Here is an 18,746-nt window from a genome sequence, read left to right on the forward strand (position 1 = left end):
ACTTTATTTGCTTTTGGTTACTGCACGGGAAAAAAAACTCATGAAAAATGTTCTGAAGCCTATTTTCTTTCTGAAATAATTGAAGAGTGGCAAAGGCTATCATTCATGAGCACCAACTGTCTAAAATGTTATATCCTTTATATACACATTCTCATTTCCTTCTCACACCTATTCTAAAAAGCATGCGTTATTGTTTCTGTTTTGCTAATAAAAATGTTCTATTTTGCTAATAAAAATGTAAGACACTATGTTGGGAAATGGCCACTGACCTTCTAAGGTTGTGTGTGTGCGCGCACGTGTGCATAAGGGCTCTGTGAAGGGACCTATGGGTAAAGGGAGTGATGGAAATTCTCACTTGATAGAAAGTCTCACTTCATAGCTAAGGGCTGAGATTCGTCTGCAAATAAGAGACAATCTGGAGAATACTGAGGAGGGATGGGCAGAATGGCGTGGGAGGAGTAAAAATGAATTGCGGGCTTTAATTTGGTGGGGACGTGTTTGCCTGTCGTGGGGGAATGGGAATGGGACAGTGTAATAAGCAAAACATCTAAGATAATAAATAGTATGAAATTTGGAAGAGTTTTTGAATTTCCAAACTAAGGTGTTTGAACTTTATCCTGTGGGAAAAGAAAAACTTTAGAATGGCATGAGGAGAGCAAGAGTATCATGAAGATCAACCTGGTAGCTGTGTAGAAAAAGAGTTTAAAAGCAGGAGAATCATTCAAAAGCTATTATGAATCAGGGAGCAAGGCCATTGGAGCTGGAATGTGGAAGCTGGACCTCAGGAAGAAAGTCAGGATTGGAGATGACAGAACCTGCTATTTTATAGTGTCTTAGTCAATATAAGTATTTGTACTTATATAATCTGTGGCCTGTGGGCTGGGCAGAGATCAGTGGCCCCATTTTATTGAGGGGGACAATGAAGATAAGAATAGTCCAGGTTCAAACTGATTTGTCTCTAGGGTGATATGCATGTTTAAAGTGGTATTAAAAGCTGCACTGATGGATATGTAATAATAAACATATCTGTTATTAATATGCTAAAATAATAATGTTCCAGGCTCACCTCCAAATAAGCAAATTATTGAGTTGAGACTTGACTTCAGGTCTATTGCTTCACTACATCATGTTGCCTGTATACAAAGGTAGTTATTTAGATGTATACAAACTTCTCCCAGTCCCATTTAAAAGTAAAACATCGTACAGAAGAGAAGATCTAGTTGCTGTGAACTTCAACTTCTCCCCATCTCTAGGTGTTTACTTCCCTAAGAAAAGGCCACATGACAGTGTATGCATATTTACAGGAATCCACTGCCCTGGCAATATACTATCTCTTTTTATTTGCATAGTCCTCTTGCTCGACCCTTGCACAAATTCCAAATCTTTCCAACTCAATTTGTTGCTGTTCAGTCACTCAGCCGTGTCCGACTCTTTGTGACCCCATGGACTGCAGCACGCCAGGCTTCCCTGCCCTTCCCTATGTCCTGGAGCTTGCTCAAATTCATATCCACTGAGTCAGTAATGCTATCTAACCATCTCATCCTCTGTCGTCCTCTTCTAAATGGACATTTAATCCATGTACCCTTTTTCTTGTGACTGTGAATGAGAAAGTATGTAAAAATGTAATCATGTAAAAACTATAGATAGGCAAAGTAAAGTCAATATTGACTTATCAGAAAATCAAATGGTTCACTTGGGTTTTCTAAAATGACTCAATACACTTAAGAAAATGAGGAAGAAAGATTTCAAAACAATAATAGATTATATGCTACTCAAAAGCAAGAAGAGTATTTTTCCTAGAATCTGCCCTGCTTAGTCTAATGCACAGCATATGGTAGGTATGCAAATGTTTACTGAATGAATTACTGGGAGCCATTAAAGTCCAAAAAGTATCCATGGGTGTACCTAGATGTTCCATAACTGTGTAGTGGAAAGAGCCCTAGGCGAAATCTTGTTTGTGGTCTTCACTCCCTCACTCCTGCTTGGCAGATTGATCTTGAGTGAGAATCCCACGGACAGAGCAGCCTGGTGGGCTGCCACCCATGGGGTCGCACAGAGTTGGACAGGACTGAAGCGACTTAGCATGCATGCATGTATTGGAGAAGGAAATGGCAACCCACTCCAGGATTCTTGCCTGGAGAATCCCAGGGACAGAGGAGCCTGGTGGGCTGCAGTCTATGGGGTCGAATGAGTACAACACGACTGAAGCGACTGAAGCGACTTAGCAGTAGCAGCAGCAGAAGCGACTAACCACATGCAAGCATGCAAACCGCTTCACTATTTCACTGTCCTCAACTTCCTTATCTGTCAAATGAGAAACTGGACTAATAGATGATCTGGTAGTTTCATGGTATTTCTCACATTCTAAGACCAAGTGTATTTTCTTGTTAACACTCTAATTTTTCAATGGGAAACCTTGAGTAACAAAGTTAATACTGGTTTTTATGCTAGAGAGAGTAGGCAAAAGAGACACCATGGGGTCTTTATCTCAGTATCTCCTATGAAGATGAGTTTTAAAAAGTCATTAGCTGATAAATGCTTTTTGTAGTAATTTGCAACGCTACATGGTAATAGTTCTCAGATATGTTAAAAAAAAAAAAAAAACCAAACTGTTATAAAGTCTTTATCTCTTTTCTTATAAGCAAGACTTTCACTCCTTAAATGTGACCTTAAATATATGACTCATTTTCTTTATTCCCATTCATCAACTAGAGTAACATTGTCAAACATACGGCAAAAGCTTTTCTGTTGTTGTTGTTTCTGTTAAAGGACATATATTCACAGATGCCAATAAATTGACACTAGGTAGAATGAGAAATTGTTCTAAAGTGGAAATCCTCTTTGAAAATGGTGGTGCATTAAATTCCCAGAGATTAGAAATTATTTATAACATAGTCTTACAGCACCTAGTATTTAAGTCAGCATTGAATAAATGTTTAAGAGCAAACTTTTTTTTTTTTAATTGAAGTATAGTTCATTTACAATGCTGTGTTAGTTTCGGCAAACTTCTAAAATGAGTTAAAGGTTATCCTGTAAGAGAAAGTTCAGTTAATCATCAGATACTGGCACATACAAAAATCACTTTTCTACCAGTTTATTGCACACTATCATCATTTTGTTGAGGCTTAAGGCATTACTGTCCAGCACTAATGGAAACAAAACTTTCAAGGGTTTTTGTTGTTAGTGGTGTTTTCATTATCTACCCTGTTCTACTCTTGACTGGGCTGGGTTTGACCTGGCCCATGACCAAGGAGATTTTTTTATTCCTTTTACAGTTGTTAAGGATGTCTAGAAACTTTGTTTTTCTCACATTTTCTTCCAGCTCTGTTCCGTTTACTGGATTCTCTATAACTAAAGGCTCAACAATTCTTTGAGCTAGCTCTATGTTTTCTATCAATTATAGCCAGCTCCAAATGATCTTTATATTGCTCACCATAGATAAGATTGGTAACAGAAATGAAAGGGAAAAGGGAGAGAGAAACTGCAAATAAAAGTTCTAATTCCCTGCTTAACTGTATGCAATACACTGACCTTATTATTTGTCATATATATGTACATACAAAATATTCCCTCTAAACATATTTCTGCACCGTTAGTGCTGAGTAATAACACACACGTGCATTTATTCCAGCACACGCTTATCCAATATAAAAATCCAATTTTAGTGGGTAAAAAAAGACAAGAATGGAACCACCTATATCTACAAAACAACTGGGGGAGTATTTGCATCTAGAGACCCCCATCACTTGCTCTGAGGAAGCACATTTTAAGGGGTGTGTGCGCGCGCCCTTCCCAAGCCATCAGGAAGATAATGCGGGAGGGAAGATTTTGCATTGGAAAAACGGTTGGGAAAAAAAAAAATGCTGTGCAGGTAGTTAATAGCCAAGAGCGTGCTCCTGCTGGGGGGATGCAAAGGAGAAAGGCGGCAGCACCGGCTGCCCGCTGGGGGCTGACCTGGTTCCCCAGAATCTTCAGCTCCCTTCCTCTTTCCTCCGACGTCCTTCCTTCTCCTTTCTTCTCTCCCCACTTCCCCCCCACCTCCCCTCTTGCCTTCCCCAGATAAGCAGCTCCGGGAAACAAAGAGCGCGCGGGCTCTCCTTAGCCCTGCACCAGGCCAGCGGCATCTCGGTCCGGGGGACCCGGGCTTTCCCGGCTCCGCATCCCCTCCCCAACCTCCCCCGCCTCCCGCGCTCGCTCGCTCGCTCGCTCGCTCCCTCCCCGCTCGCTGCCTCCCCCACCTTCGCAGCGCTGGGAGGAAGGCGGCCGGGGCTCAAGATGGCTTTAGCCGGGCTCTGCGCCCTGCTCGCCTGCTGCTGGGGGCCGGCGGCGGTGCTGGCCACGGCCGCCGGCGACGGGGATCCTTCCAAGGAGTTGGAGTGCAAGCTCAAGAGCATCACGGTGTCGGCGCTGCCCTTCCTGCGCGAGAACGACCTGAACATCATGCACAGCCCCTCGGCCTCCGAACCCAAGCTCCTCTTCTCCGTACGCAACGACTTCCCGGGAGAAATGGTCGTGGTGGACGACCTGGAGAACACCGAGCTGCCCTACTTCGTGCTGGGTGAGTCCCGGGGGAGGTCGAGGCGGCCCGAGGCGCTGGCCCGGCGCCCCCAGCCCCCCCACTCCGGCTCGCTCTCCACACCCACTCGCCGACTACCTCCCCTCCCCCACCCTACCTCCCTGGATCCGCCCCGTACCCAGACCATTCTCCTCGCCGACCTGCAGGCGGGCGCTTCAGTGCACCTGACTTCTCCCCCGAATCCGACCCGGATGCTGGGCCTCCCACCTCCCCTGCGCTGCCTTGGCCCCCAAGGAACAGGTTGCCGGAGTCCCTCTGAAACCGTCCCCGGCTTTCATTCATAAGCACACGCACCGGAGCACTTCTTGGCTGCTCCCAGCTCAACTCCCAGAAGCCTTTTTCCTGCTCCCAGGCCACAAGCTCAGTTCTTGGCTTCAAGCCCCCTGGACCTCCCCCTCCCCCCCTGCAATCATCTCCTGGGGACAGTTAAAAATAGGCACCCAGTGCTCACCTAGCCAGGCCTCTGCAGAGCAGATGGGTTGATTCTCCGGAATTCTCTCAGTGAGAGCTCTTTATCTGTCACTAGGCTGCTGACCCTGGGTTCCATCCCTGGGTTGGGAAGATCCCCTGGAGGAGGACATGGCAACCCACTCCAGTACTCTTGCCTGGAGAATCCCATGGACCGAGGAGCCTGGCGGGCTACAGTCCATGGGGTCGCAAAGAGTCAGACAGGACTGAGCACACACAGGCAGCTGACACTCTCTGGCCTTCCTTCAGAACACAAGTTTCTTACACCCCTGGTGTCCAATCTGTCCTACCTCCATGCTTTCGTGTAACAGACACCTCCAAATCTCCAACTCCTTGAATAAAGAAATCATCCAGACTGTGGTCTGTTAACATTGGCATCTTTGTTCTCAAGCTCCATTAGAGAGATAGACACAGGCATTCCTGCACAAAGAATGGCTTCCCTGGTCAAGAAGCCCTCCTTCCTTTGTTTGTTTACATCTCTCCCTTGGTATCCTATTTTAATTTTCTTAGGCCACAAAACTCCTTCAGATAGTAGAACTTCTACATTACCTCTAGTCCACTCCTCTTTTTTCACTACTGAGCTGCAAAGATTCTGTAGTCCTGCATCTGCAGCTTGCAGAGTACCACAGGTGCATGTGACTTTGTTATCCAAAATTTCCTTCACTTCTCCCTGAGCAGATCCACCTCACCCTGCTGTGCAGGCCAGCCACACCATCCATTTCTTTAGTGCTGCTATAAACCACCATTCTTATTTTGCCAAGGAGAGAATTAATAGACAGCCACCAATAAATTTCTGGATCCAAGGGAAAGGAGTGAAACTGTCCAGGAAGCTGTCCCATCCATTTGACTGCCCTACCAACTAAAGTTCACTTTGTAGGGACATGGCTTCCTGATGGCTGTATGTAGGTTAGAACCACAAATGGAATGGTATTTCACATCCCTTTCATGCTCTTTCCTTATGAGACATGAAACATTAAGAAGTGGATGAGTAAACCCCCACTCTCCAGTCTCTATGGAAAAACAATTTCAAAAGCTGCCTGGTCCTTTGAAAAGTTGGTTTATAGTTCCCGGAGTACAGCTCGGTAGACCTCATTAAACCCAACCTATACTCTTGATGGTGTTTATTTTTGCATTAGAAATGTACAAATAACAATAAAAACTGGGGGCTGGCTGGGAATGCTGACATTGTAGATACGCTGTTCATTAAAATGTACAATTGCTGGGTTCTTTGGTGGATGTAAATTGTGTGTTGGAAGTCATGCTGATGTGCAAGTACACAATCTGTTCATCCAGTGTAAGAACGGGTGTAGGGAATTATGTTTCTAAAGAGCCTATTTTGGGGCTCTACATGCAGTGTTCACTGTGCATGAGAAGGGACATGTGCGGTACATGAGAAAGGAAGATTGGATGAGCAGGTATTCAACATTCCACTTCCTTTTTTGCAGAATCGCAAAGGCAGGGCCTGAAGCCATGATGTGCCTGCTTGGATCCAATGTGCACAGCCAAAGCCAACATGTTAAAGAATGGGTTTTCTGCACCTCTGTGCAAAGCTGCCCACTGCAGCATCCTGCTGGAGTTGCTATGGTAACCTCCTGCAACTTGGCATTGACACATAGGAGCAGACACACACTCTCATTTCAGGGGCAGATGCATTTGCTAAATGCATTGATTGTCCTCTGCCCTCCCAGTCACTGGGGGTATGTTCAGAGCCAGAGGTATGCTGGTACCTCCCCTTTTGGCTCTGAATTCCCAGGGGAAGTAGGAGTGAATCTCAGCTGGGGCAGTGGGCCAAAGCAGGGGACAAAAGGAGAGGAGTCCAAGTTCATGGAAGTCAAGCGTGGTTGCTTTTGAACTTCATTTTTGTAGTCCTGGATCCTGTCACTCATGGTCAATAGTAAGGTCTGTAGTGACCTTGATTTACAGAGTTTTCCCTACTCCTGTCTCTAGAACCTGGTTTGTTTAATCCATCCCCTAGAAGAATTTGAATCAGTCAGTTCTGGGAATTTACTGAGCATTTACTTGCTAAGTACTCTTAGGTGCTGTTAGGATATAGAAGTTAAAAAAAATAAAAATAAAAGGTTCCTGCCCTGAGAGCTGAGAGTAATAACACCTGATTATGTGGTTCTTAAAGGTTCTTCAAGGCTGTAGGAATTCCGAGGAAGAAGACACTTGCATGGCAAGAGTAGACTCCATGGAAGTTATGGGCTTGACTAGGGGCCTTCTGTCTCCAGGATCAAGTCCTATCACTTCATTGAGGCATCAAGGGTCTTCGACCATAGCCTTCTCCAGCCTCTTATCTCGGCAAGCCTGCTCTGGCTCTCAGGACTCTACACATGCTCTCCCCTCTCCTCCACTTGGCAGACTTCTTCCTTCTATGCTCTGCTCACATGTCACCTTTCTATGACGCCTTCCCTACCCCCACCAAAGTAGTTTGGGTTCATTCATCCCTCTTCTGTACTCTTTGCATGGATTAAAAAAAAGCACATGCACGCACACACACACACACACACAAACACACAAATGAACAAAATTAAAGATAGGTTAAATTTGGTTTGGCCTAGAAATGGTGAAGCCATTTGAGGTCATGGAAAGGATAAGCCAGGAATGGTGGTAGGAATGAGTGTGGGACTAGCATGCATATGGCATAGTATGGAGATTAGCCTGGTGGTCTGAGAGTACAGACGACTGTTTCTGGCTCTGAGAGTGGGATGTGGCCTGTGGCTTAAAAGCCAGGCAGGGGAGGGTTGACTTGATGTAGGAAGCAGTGACGCCTGACTTGGAGAAGCTGTCTCAGCCATCAAAACTGTTGTCAGTTTTCTTGCAGGATAACTCTGAGGGACAGTGAAGGGGGTGGCATTATCTCCTGTTTCCCTGAATTCTCTGGTGAAAGGGCCATATGTAACTTTCAGATGTGTTTTGTTTGACTACACATAGTTTTGAATTTGAATGTTCTTAGTCAAGCCACGCCATCTCTAGATTGCCATACTTCCTAGGGATATTGGTTGTACTATGGCCGCACCTCTTTTTTATGGCACCTATCCGGCACCTCTTAGGTCATCTAAACCCCTGTTTTCAGAAGTGTTGTAAACTTTCTATAATATGCAAAATAACTGCAATTCCTAATTCAAGATATTTAGATACAGAAGTCTTATTATCCTCTCAGGAGACTATAAAATTTTGCTGAACTAGCCAATTAAAATTTCATATCTTAACTAAAATCTTGCATCCCATCTTTCAAAACAGTAGACTTTCCAGCTTTGGAGGCATATCTGATTTTGAGACAACTGGTTAACCTGAAGTATGGCTTCTGTGCTGAAGTGTGGTTTTCTGTGATGTGTACAGAACACATTTATCAGTCTCATTACTATTTGAAAGGGATGCTCCTCTGTTTTAGACCCAGCTATTGACTGTGTGTAAAACTTAGTGAAGAAAGCTGTTTCTCTTGTGCCTGGGAGTTTCGCTTTAACTGTCATGGCTTTTGATTGAAGAAGGTATGCCTGAAGATAAATCAATCAGCCTGCAGAGATGTAGTGAATTCCTGCATGCAAGGTGCTATTTAAAGTGTCTGGAGCAGGCCAGTATGGTGGTTAAAAGAACAGGCTTTGAAGACAGATCTGGTGTCAACTCGGGAGGACTTTCTGCTTCTTCCATAGTGGAGAAAAAGGAAAGGATGGAGAGGTTAAGTAGCTTACTCAGGGTCACATAGCTAATAACTGATGGATCCGTAACTCGAACTCAGGTCAATATGCATTTAAGTCTTTCTCATAGTTACTATTTCATATGTCTTAAAAGTTTTAAAAATCTATTCTTTTTCATGGTTGAATAAAAGGAGCCCTGGCAATGGATAGAGTAGGAAAATATATTCAGTATGTATAACGGAGTCCTTTGTGGCTTCTATGTAAATACCTTTTGAATATCCTTGTCCATTGAGTGATTTCTCACATAAGCCTTAATGCTGAAGAGGGTGAACTTCATCAAGAAGTGTTTATCTAAGTAGGTATACTTACCTAAGCAGAATTGGGGAATTCTTGCTTCATTCATAGTTTCCAGGTCTGAGTAGTCATGTTGTACGGCATGTGATGGCATCCACAGTCATGATGAACACGGTAGGGTAGGTAGGGATTAAGAGAACATGTTCTGTGCTCTTCTGAGAAAGGCCCCACAGAAATATAAACTGGGAAGCCCAGAGAGCAGGTTCCACTGTGAAATGGAGCCATCCAGAAGGCACTGTGCTTTCGGCTTCTTGACCAAGGCCATTGAAGTTTGTAGCGGGTGATCTTGTGCATAGAATTCACGTCAGAGCTCAGTGATGCTGCCTGAATAGCAGTTACTGAGCTTTTTGATTAGCTTCAAATATAACATCAGACATAGTTTTCTACTTACCTTTGAGCTTTGCCTAATAGGAAGTATCCCACTATTTTTTCACACATCCGTCCATCTTCACACTCAAGAAGAAACTTAGAAATTTGTTCCTTTTCCTTCTTTTTGGTCTCTGCTACAGTGAGCTGCCTAGGTAAACAGCAAACACATTCATATAGAGAGGCAGCCCCATCTAAAACAGGGTGACTGGTAGCAATCCTAAGGTAGGGAATTCAGCACTCATATAACTCATGCTAGCAGAATGCACTAATTTGTGGTATTGAGAGGGTTACTATTTACTGTTTCTCTATAGAACTGTGGATTTTACATCAAAGGAATTTTGAATGCAAGAGTGATGAATTTTACAGTGCTTCAAATGCTCTTCTAGATATACTGAGCTGGTCTGAATTCAAGTTTTTGAAAGAAAAGTAAAATACAAGCTTAATTTCTTTATATATCTTTGAAGGCAAGATTGAGGTCTTCTTTTACAGAATATATATATATATATATATGTATATATATATATGCATTTATATACATATATTTTATACTTTCTTTTTAAGGGATGTAATCAAAACCTAAAGTTTAGTAGTTTCTCAGATTAAGGCCAGTTTACAAGAACAGAACTTGGCACCTTTTCAGCAGGAATATGCCAAGTCTTTATTTCTTCACTTTTATACCAAGTTCAAATACATGTACACAGATAGCAGAAAAAGCTCTATTTTGAGCAAGTTAATCTCCAAGGACAAGTTAAAGCCTATGGTAAATTTTAATATACCAAAACTTTCCATCTATCATTACTGTCACTATAAATATTATAAATATAGTTAATATTTTTTAAATCATATACACTTTAAAGACTGAGAGAAAAAAACAAAGTGCCTCTGTTGATCTCCAAGTTTCCAAGGAACAAAATTTGGAAAAATTAAATTGTTCCTGATGGCAGTCTGAATTGACATGATGACTTTTGTAAAACAATTTGGTATATATTACATAGTAAAGTTAAAAATGTACATGCTTCATGACCCAGCAATTCCACTTCTAAGTTTTTATTACACAGGACTTCTTACATGTATATACAGGAACATTTGTGGTGACATTGTTGGTAGTAGCAGAACCTGGAAGCAACCCAACATCTGTTAATAGAAGCTAGAAGTATACAAAGCGTATAATCACTCAACAGTGTATTATCTAGCCACATTTACCAATAATGAGTTGCAGCTACATATACCAACATGGGGAAACCTCACAAATATATCATTAAGTGAAAATAGCAATTAGCTTAAAAATACAAATGGTACAATTTCATTTGTATAAAATTCAAAATAACAACATTTTTAAGGATACATACACATGTACAATTTGCATGAAAAGCAAGGTGTCAGAAAAACACAAAGGATGGGTGTTACTTCTGGTGAAAAGGTAGATGACATGAAGGAAGAAGGAAAGAAAAGGGGCTTCAAACATTCTGGCAGTTCTTTTGTGATTAATTTTTATTGGAATATTGTTTATTTACAATGTTGTGTTACTTTCAATTGTGCAGCAAAGTGAGTCAGGTATACATATACCTATATCCACTCATTTTATATTCTGTGCCCCTATAGGTCATTACAGAGTACTGAATAGAGTTGCCTGTGCCATACAGTAGGTTCTTATTAGTTCTCTCTTTTACGTCTAGTCGTGTGTACATGTCAGTCCTAGTCTCCCAGTTTATCCCTCCCCATCCCTTTCGCCCTTGGTAACCACAAGTTTGTTGTCTTCATCTGTGACTCAATTTCTATAATTCCTATTTGTAAATAGGTTCATTTGTACCAGTTTTTAGAGTACACATATAAGCAATATCATATATTTGTCTTTCTCTGACTCACTTCACTCAGCATGACAGTCTCTACGTCCATCACGTCGCTCTGCAAGTGGCATTCTTTCTTTCTTTTTAATGGCTGGGTGATATTCCAGTGTGTGTGTACCACACTATCTTTATCCATTCCTCTGTCAATGGACATTTAGGTTCTTCCATGTCATGGCTATTGTAAATAGTGCTACAGTGAACACTGGGGTGCATGTATCCTTTCAAAATAAGGTTTTCTCCAATATATGGCAGTTCTCAATTTTTGTTTTTTATTTTTTCTTTTTTGAAAGAAGTAAACAATTTTTATAGCAGTTTTAGATTTAGAGAAAAATTATAAAGACCATGCAGAGGTCCCATATAGCCTGCACCCAGCTCCTCCTGTTATTAACATCTTTATTAGTATGATACATTTATTACAATTAAAGAACCAATACTGACATGTCACTATTAACTGAAGTCTATACTTTATTCAGATTTCCTTAATTTTTAACCTAGTTTTTATATTTAAAAACTAAGTTTCCGTAGTTTTTATCTTCTTTCTTCCCCAAGATCCTACCTGAATCTTACATTGAATCATCACATCTCCTTAGGCATCTTTGTACTATGAGAGTTTCTCAGACTTCTTTTTGATGATTTTGGCAGTTTTGAGGAGTATTCCTCAGGTATTTTGTAGAATGTCCCTCAATTTGTTTGGATTGTCTAATGTTTGGATCTGTCTAATGTTTTCTCATGCTTAGATTTGGACTTTGAGTTTGGGGGAGGAAGCTGTAAAGTGTCATTTTCATTACATCATGTCAAGGGTGCATTATGACCTGTTGACCTCAATCACCTGGCTGAATTGGTCAGTTTTCTACACTGAGAAGTTACTTTTCTTTCCCGTTTCCATGTTGTTCTCTTTGAAGGGAGTTCATTACACATAGCCCATACAAAGAGAATGGGGAAGTTATGGGTCTACCTTTTTGAAGGCCAAGAATCTATATAAATTATTTTGAATTGTTCTAGGGGAGAATTTTCCCTTATGTCTCATTAATGTATTGATTTAATCATTTATTTATATCATATGAACTCATGAATATTTATTTTATACTTTGGATTATAACCCAATACTATTTTATTGATTTTATTGCTCAAATTGTTTGAGCTTTAGCTAATGTGAGCTCTTTCAGTTGCCTTCTGTGTTCCTTTGACATAACCCCATTAATACATATAGATTTTTGTTGTTTTTGATTTTTAAGCACTTTGCTATTTCTGTCACTGCAAGCTGCTCCAAGTTCATCTTGTATATTGCTTCCCCATCCCACCACTGTCCATTCCTAGAATCAGCTATTTCTCCAATGAGCCCCAAGTTTGTTCACTGGAGACCTAGGGACTAGATATACTGATTTATACTGAGTGTTAGTTGCTTCTAGGCCCTCTCAGTTAACAGAATGAAGAAATATATGTGTTACTAAGTCATAGGGATTCCCTGGGGGCTCAGACACTAAAGAATCCCCTGGCAATACAGGAGACCTAGGTTTAATCCCTGGGTCAGGAAGATCCCCTGGAGAAGGGAGTGGCTACCCACTCCACTTATTCTTGCCTGGAGAATTCTATGCACAAAGGAGCCTGACTGGCTGCAGTCCATGGGGTTGCAAAGAGTCAGACATGACTGAGCGACTTAACACTTCCACTTTTCTTTCACTTTACTAAGTCATGTGTATACACATACCTATAAATATTTCCATATGTAGCCATCTGTATGTATATTAAGCATAACTTCATACTGATGTCTCCAGCTATAATCCATTATCTCATTATCTAATAACATCTAATATGTGCATCTAATCTGTGGATCATTCTAGCCCCCTTCCCTTGTTCATTCCACACCAACAGTGAGAAAACCTGGTTCCCACTGTCTTCCATCCGTTTATTTAATTGTTCTACTCCAGTATACGTGTACAGAAGTATCAGAATTTCACTTATATCCCCATGGGGAAAAACTTGACCAGCCAGAGTACAGCTCCCGTGTATAGTTCCTCTAGTCTTACAGATCCTACTCATTTCTTTGGTCACTTAGTTACTTAGATCAACACCTTTACCCTCCCCTACTCCTGCAGAGAAGTTGTTTCATTTATTTATGAAACGGTTCATGTTTTGCCACATTCTGCATTCCATTCTGTGATCACCCCACCTCCTAAATGATTTCTCTTAATTTGTACACAAATCTCTCTTAATTTGTTCTTTTCTCTTAATTTGTAATTTCTTTTCTCTGAACTTTTACACAAAGTTCTATGGGGCTTTAACAAATATACAGTGTCATACATCCACAATTATATTATCATACAAAATAGTTTTGTTGCCCCACGAAATCCTTCACCTTTCACATATTCAGCCCTTTCTTCATTACCCCCACACTCTGGCAAGCACTGATCTTTTAGTCTCACTTTGTTTTGCCTCTTCTAGAATGTCTTATAATTGAAATTACACAGTATGTGGCCTTTTCAGACTTGCTCCTTTTACTTAGCAATATGCATTTAAGATTCATTCATATATATATTTTTATGGCGTGTTAGTTCATTTGTTTTAGTGCTGAATAATATTACATTGTGTGGACGTGCCACTGTTTGTTTATCTGGTCACCTAGTGAAAGGCATTTTGGTTGCTTCCAGTTTTTAACAATTAAGAATAACACTGCTGTAAATATTAGCAGGTGGTTTTCTTGAATGTTGCCGAATTTTTTTATTTGTTTTGCTTTTGTAACCTCAATGGAGAGGTTTGAGCTGATTGTACTCCCTAATCCAAAATACATTTTATCGTAGATCTGTGAAAGCCCTCCTCCTACCGTGGCTCACTTGTATTTTTGGCTGTCTTTATCCCTGGCAGGCTACAGTCCATAGGGTCACAAAGAGTGGGACACGACTGAGCACACACACACAACAGATCCCTACCTCCAATTTACAGCTACTCTTTCTCACAGGCCAACATTCTAATATTTTTAATGTGTATCTTTTCTTAAATTCGTTCTTGTGAAATGTGAATAGTTTTTGTGTGGTCGTGTATTTTTAATTTAACTAAATGGTGACGTGATAGAATGACATTCTGATTCTTACTCTTTTCAGTCAACACTATATTTTAAGATCCACTCACGTTACTATGTGTGAACACAGCCCAACACTCTACTCTGTAATTGAATTTCTGCAATAATGATAATGTTCTATACCTGCCTTATTCAATATAGTAGTCCGCAGCCTATGTGTGGCTTTTTAGCATTTGAAATTTAGCTAGTGCTGCTAAGGAACCAATTTTTTCTCAAAAAATTAAGTAATTAATGTTTAAATAACCGTATGTTAGGCTAGTGACCATCATATTGAAAGTGCATATATAGAACATTTCCATCATTGCAGAAGGGCTAATTGGACAGCATAGGTCTCGCAATCCATGGTGGCCATCCACCAGATTTTACCAGTCCATTCAATAATGTATGTCCAGACTGCCTCCAGTGTCTCATCACTATAAATAATGCTGCAGTAGCCATGTTTATGCACATTTCCTTCGGAGATCATTGTGAAAATTTCTCTGGGATATACAGCAGGGGTAGCATTGCTGGCTCGTGAAGATAATGTGCACTTAATTTGACTAAGTACTGTCAGATTGTGCTCAGAATGGCTGTCCCACTGTATATTCTCATCAGTAGTATGTGAGAGTTCCTACATCCCCATTCTTCTGCCAACACTTGGCATTGTCCAGTGTTCCAATTTTTGTCAATCTACTAAGTATAAAGTGATATGTCATTGTTACTTCACCTTGCATTTTTAGCAGCACTTTAAAATCCTAAGGCACTGATCTCTTTGATTATAATATGGATTACAGAGAAATTGTTTTCTCAAGTGGATGTATGTATGTCTTCTGCTATCACCTATGTTTTTGTTTAGTTGGTTGGTTTTCCAGAAGCTTTTGAATTTTATGTAATTTAATGATTATTTATTTTTGGCTTCTACACCTTAAGTCTTAGGGGAAGTTTATCAAGTGGGCAAAGTACTGGAGTTTCAGCTTCAGCTTCAGTCCTTCCAATGAGTATTCAAGGTTGATTTTATTTAGGATTGACTGGTTTGATCTCCTTGGTGTCCAAGGGACTCTCAAGTCTTCTCCAGCACCACAGTTTGAAAGCATCAATTTTTTTTTTCCATTTATTTTTATTAGTTGGAGGCTAATTACTTTACAATATTGTAGTGGTTTTTGCCATACATTGACATGAATCAGCCATGGATTTACATGTATTCCCCATCCCGATCCCCCCTCCCACCTTCCTCCCCACCCCATTCCTTTGGGTCTTCCCAGTGCACCAGCCCTGAGCACTTGTCTCATGCATCCAACCTGGGCTGGTGATCTGTTTCACCCTTGATAATATACATGTTTTGACACTGTTCTCTCGAAACATCACACCCTCGCCTTCTCCCAGAGTCCAAAAGTCTGTTCTGTACATCTGTGTCTCTTTCTGTTTTGCATATAGGGTTATCATTACCATCTTTCTAAATTCCATATATATGGGTTAGTATACTGTATTGGTGTTTTTCTTTCTGGCTTACTTCACTCTGTATAATGGGCTCCAGTTTCATCCATCTCATTAGAACTGATTCAAATGAATTCTTTTTAATGGCTGGGTAATAGTCCATGGTGTATATGTACCACAACTTCCTTATCCATTCATCTGCTGATGGACATCTAGGTTGCTTCCATGTCCTGGCTATTATAAACAGTGCTGCGATGAACATTGGGGTGCACGTGTCTCTGAAAGCACCAATGTTTTGGTGCTCTGCCTTTTTACGGTCGAACTCTCAAGCTGTACATGACTACTGGAAAGTCCATAGCTTTGAATATTTATATATGTGTGTGTGTATGATGTTTGTATATATGAAAGCTACTAATGTTTGTGTTAATTTTCAACCCCCATTACATGACTAAATCCCTAACCATAGTAGTGTTTCAGTTGCTTCTTCTGAATATTTTAGCTTCATAGATGTCTGATATGCAAATACTGATAATTTTATATCCTTTCCTTAAGTTTCTTTACCTCTAATTTCATTCTCTTATCTAATTACACTGGTTGTAACTCCAATATAAGGTCAAGAAAGAATGTGATAATGTGAATTCTTGTCTTTTCCTGACTTTAATGGCGATAGCACTGCAGACTTGCAATTATGATAATGGCTTTGGGATTAAGGTAAGTAAAAATTACCATATTAAGGAAGAATTAAGTGTCTTTTCCCTATTGATAATTTTTTTAAAAAAATTATATTTTCAGTATCTATAGAGATAATCATATGATTTTTCTCTTTAGATTTATTAAAAGGATACATTATATAAATAAACTTTCTAATACTGACCTATCTTTGCATTCATGAAATAATTCTTCCTTGCTAAATGATGCATTATCCCTTTAATGTGCTGGTGGGTTCTGTTTGCAAATATTTTATTATGAGTATTTGGCCACCTGATGTGAAGAACTGACTCATTGGAAAAGACCAAGATGCTGGGAAAGATTGAAGGCAGGAGGAGAAGGGGATGACAGAGGATGAGATGGTTGGATGGCATCACCAACTCAATGCACGTGAGTTTGAGTAAGCTCTGGGAATTGGTGATGGACAGGGAAGCCTGGCATGCTGCAGTCCATGGGGTCGCAAAGAATCGGACACAACTGAGCAACTGAACTGAACTGATTTTGCGTCAGTATTCCTAAGTGAGATAAACTTAGGTTTTCTTGTCTTTGTGTGTATAATCTTTTTCAGGATTGGTCATCAATTTTATGATGGGTTTCCCTAGTGGCTCAGATGGTAAAGAGTCTGCCCAAATGTGAGAGGCATGGGTTTGATCCCTAGGTTGGGGAGATCCCCTGGAGAAAGAAATGGCAACCCACTCCAGTATTCTTGCCTGGAAAATCCCATGGATGGAGGAGCCTGGTGGGATACATTCAGGTGGATCCATACTTTGGATACATACTTTGTGACCACAGGGTCACAAAGATTTGGATACAACTGAGCAACTAATAGACACATCAATTTTATATTTGATATATTTACATGTTTCATAAAAATAATTTTCAAATTTCCCTTCTTTGTTTGCTCTAGAATAATTTAAATAACATTGAAATTACCTATGGAATTTATAATCTTAGTCACTGTACCACAAAGTATGGTGAGTGTAATGAATGAATCAAGAACTGACTACTTTGTTAGTAAATAATGAACAACTAAATCAGACAGGATAATAGGGAACTCCTTCTAGAGACAGTGCTCTAAGTTGAGATTCAGAGAATGGTGGGAGTTAGTATGCTGACTGGGTATTCTGAGTTTGGAAAAGAAATTACGAGCCCTCGAAAATAGAAAGTCTGAAGTGCCAATACTTTGGCCACCTGATGTGAAGAGCCTACTCATTGGAAAAGACCCTGATGCTGGGAAAGATTGAAGGCAGGAGGAGAAGGGGGTGACAGAGGATGAGATGGTTGGATGGCATCATTGACTCAATGGACATGAGTTTCAGCAAACTCTGGGAGATGTTGAAGGACAGGGAAGCCTGGTGTGCTACAGTCCATGGGGTTGCAAGGAGTTGGACATGACTGATCGACTGAACAAAAACAAAACCAAAGTGGGTGAAAGGAAGTACAGGTCACATTTGGCACTTACATCAAAGTTGACAGTCTTTGATTGAAGGGCTATGAAGCTGGGCATGTAAACCAAAGAAGTATCCAGTGAATTCTTTTACTCTTGCCAGTTCCTAGGTAGTTTTTATAATTCTAGGCAGTGAGGGAATACTCACAGTAAATCCACTTATATAGCTCCATGAGGCACCATTCCCATTGAAATTTATGTCCACGCAGCATCACCTGGAGTTGTGCAAAGTCTATGTACCTGTAGTGGCCTTGACTGATGACTACAGATTGTCCTGTTCTCCCCTAGATATCTACTTTTCCCGTATTATGAATTCTGAGGATTAAAATGTTCTTACTTATTTTCCTCCATTATAATCTATCCTGTGCCTTGACCTTATTCTCCTTCCCATATCCCTTTTCCTTTCCTTCCCAGTGTCCTCTGGATGACTCTTTTCAGTAGCACTAATCAGGGATATAACCTAAAAGGGTGCAATGACAAACAGAGGCAGTTTTATTGAAAAGTGGATACTTTCTGGATACTTTCTCAGAATATTCCCCAAACACATGGGAGGAATGGCCATTTCCTATTTTCTTCACTGATGAAGCTGGTATATAGCCTTCTTCACTGATATATAGCCTTAGGACCACGTTTGGTCCAGAGTTTATTGTGTATAGATCTTATGTGAAATTTCTTGGAAAGTGAGTGCATGCTCAGTTGCATCTGATTCTTTACCACCTTATGGACTGTAGCTCCTCTATCCATAGGATTTTTCAGGCAAGAATACTGGAGTGGACTGCCATTTCCTACTCCAGGGGATCTTTTGGACCTGGGGATTGAACTTGCATCTCCTGAGTCTCCTGCATTGGCA

The 18,746-nt window shown here is 40.7% G+C and overlaps 1 protein-coding gene and 1 pseudogene across 2 annotated transcripts in view; both read left to right on the plus strand.

Moving 5' to 3' along the window:
• Positions 1–3,978: 3,978 nt before the first annotated feature.
• Positions 3,979–18,746, plus strand: part of ASTN1 (astrotactin 1) — a 345,625-nt gene continuing 330,857 nt past the window's right edge. The window contains exon 1 of one of the 2 annotated variants that reach the window (XM_043486036.1): positions 3,979–4,558. In XM_043486036.1, the coding sequence (XP_043341971.1) occupies positions 4,276–4,558 (283 nt within the window). In that variant the 5' untranslated portion in view covers positions 3,979–4,275. The remainder of the gene's footprint in view (positions 4,559–18,746) is intronic. The other variant, XM_043486035.1, reaches the window with a different exon arrangement.
• LOC122452270 overlaps positions 16,402–18,746 on the plus strand; it is a 66,281-nt pseudogene continuing 63,936 nt past the window's right edge.

Source organism: Cervus canadensis, chromosome 13 (genome assembly GCF_019320065.1).
Source record: "Cervus canadensis isolate Bull #8, Minnesota chromosome 13, ASM1932006v1, whole genome shotgun sequence".
Lineage (NCBI taxonomy): Eukaryota > Metazoa > Chordata > Mammalia > Artiodactyla > Cervidae > Cervus > Cervus canadensis.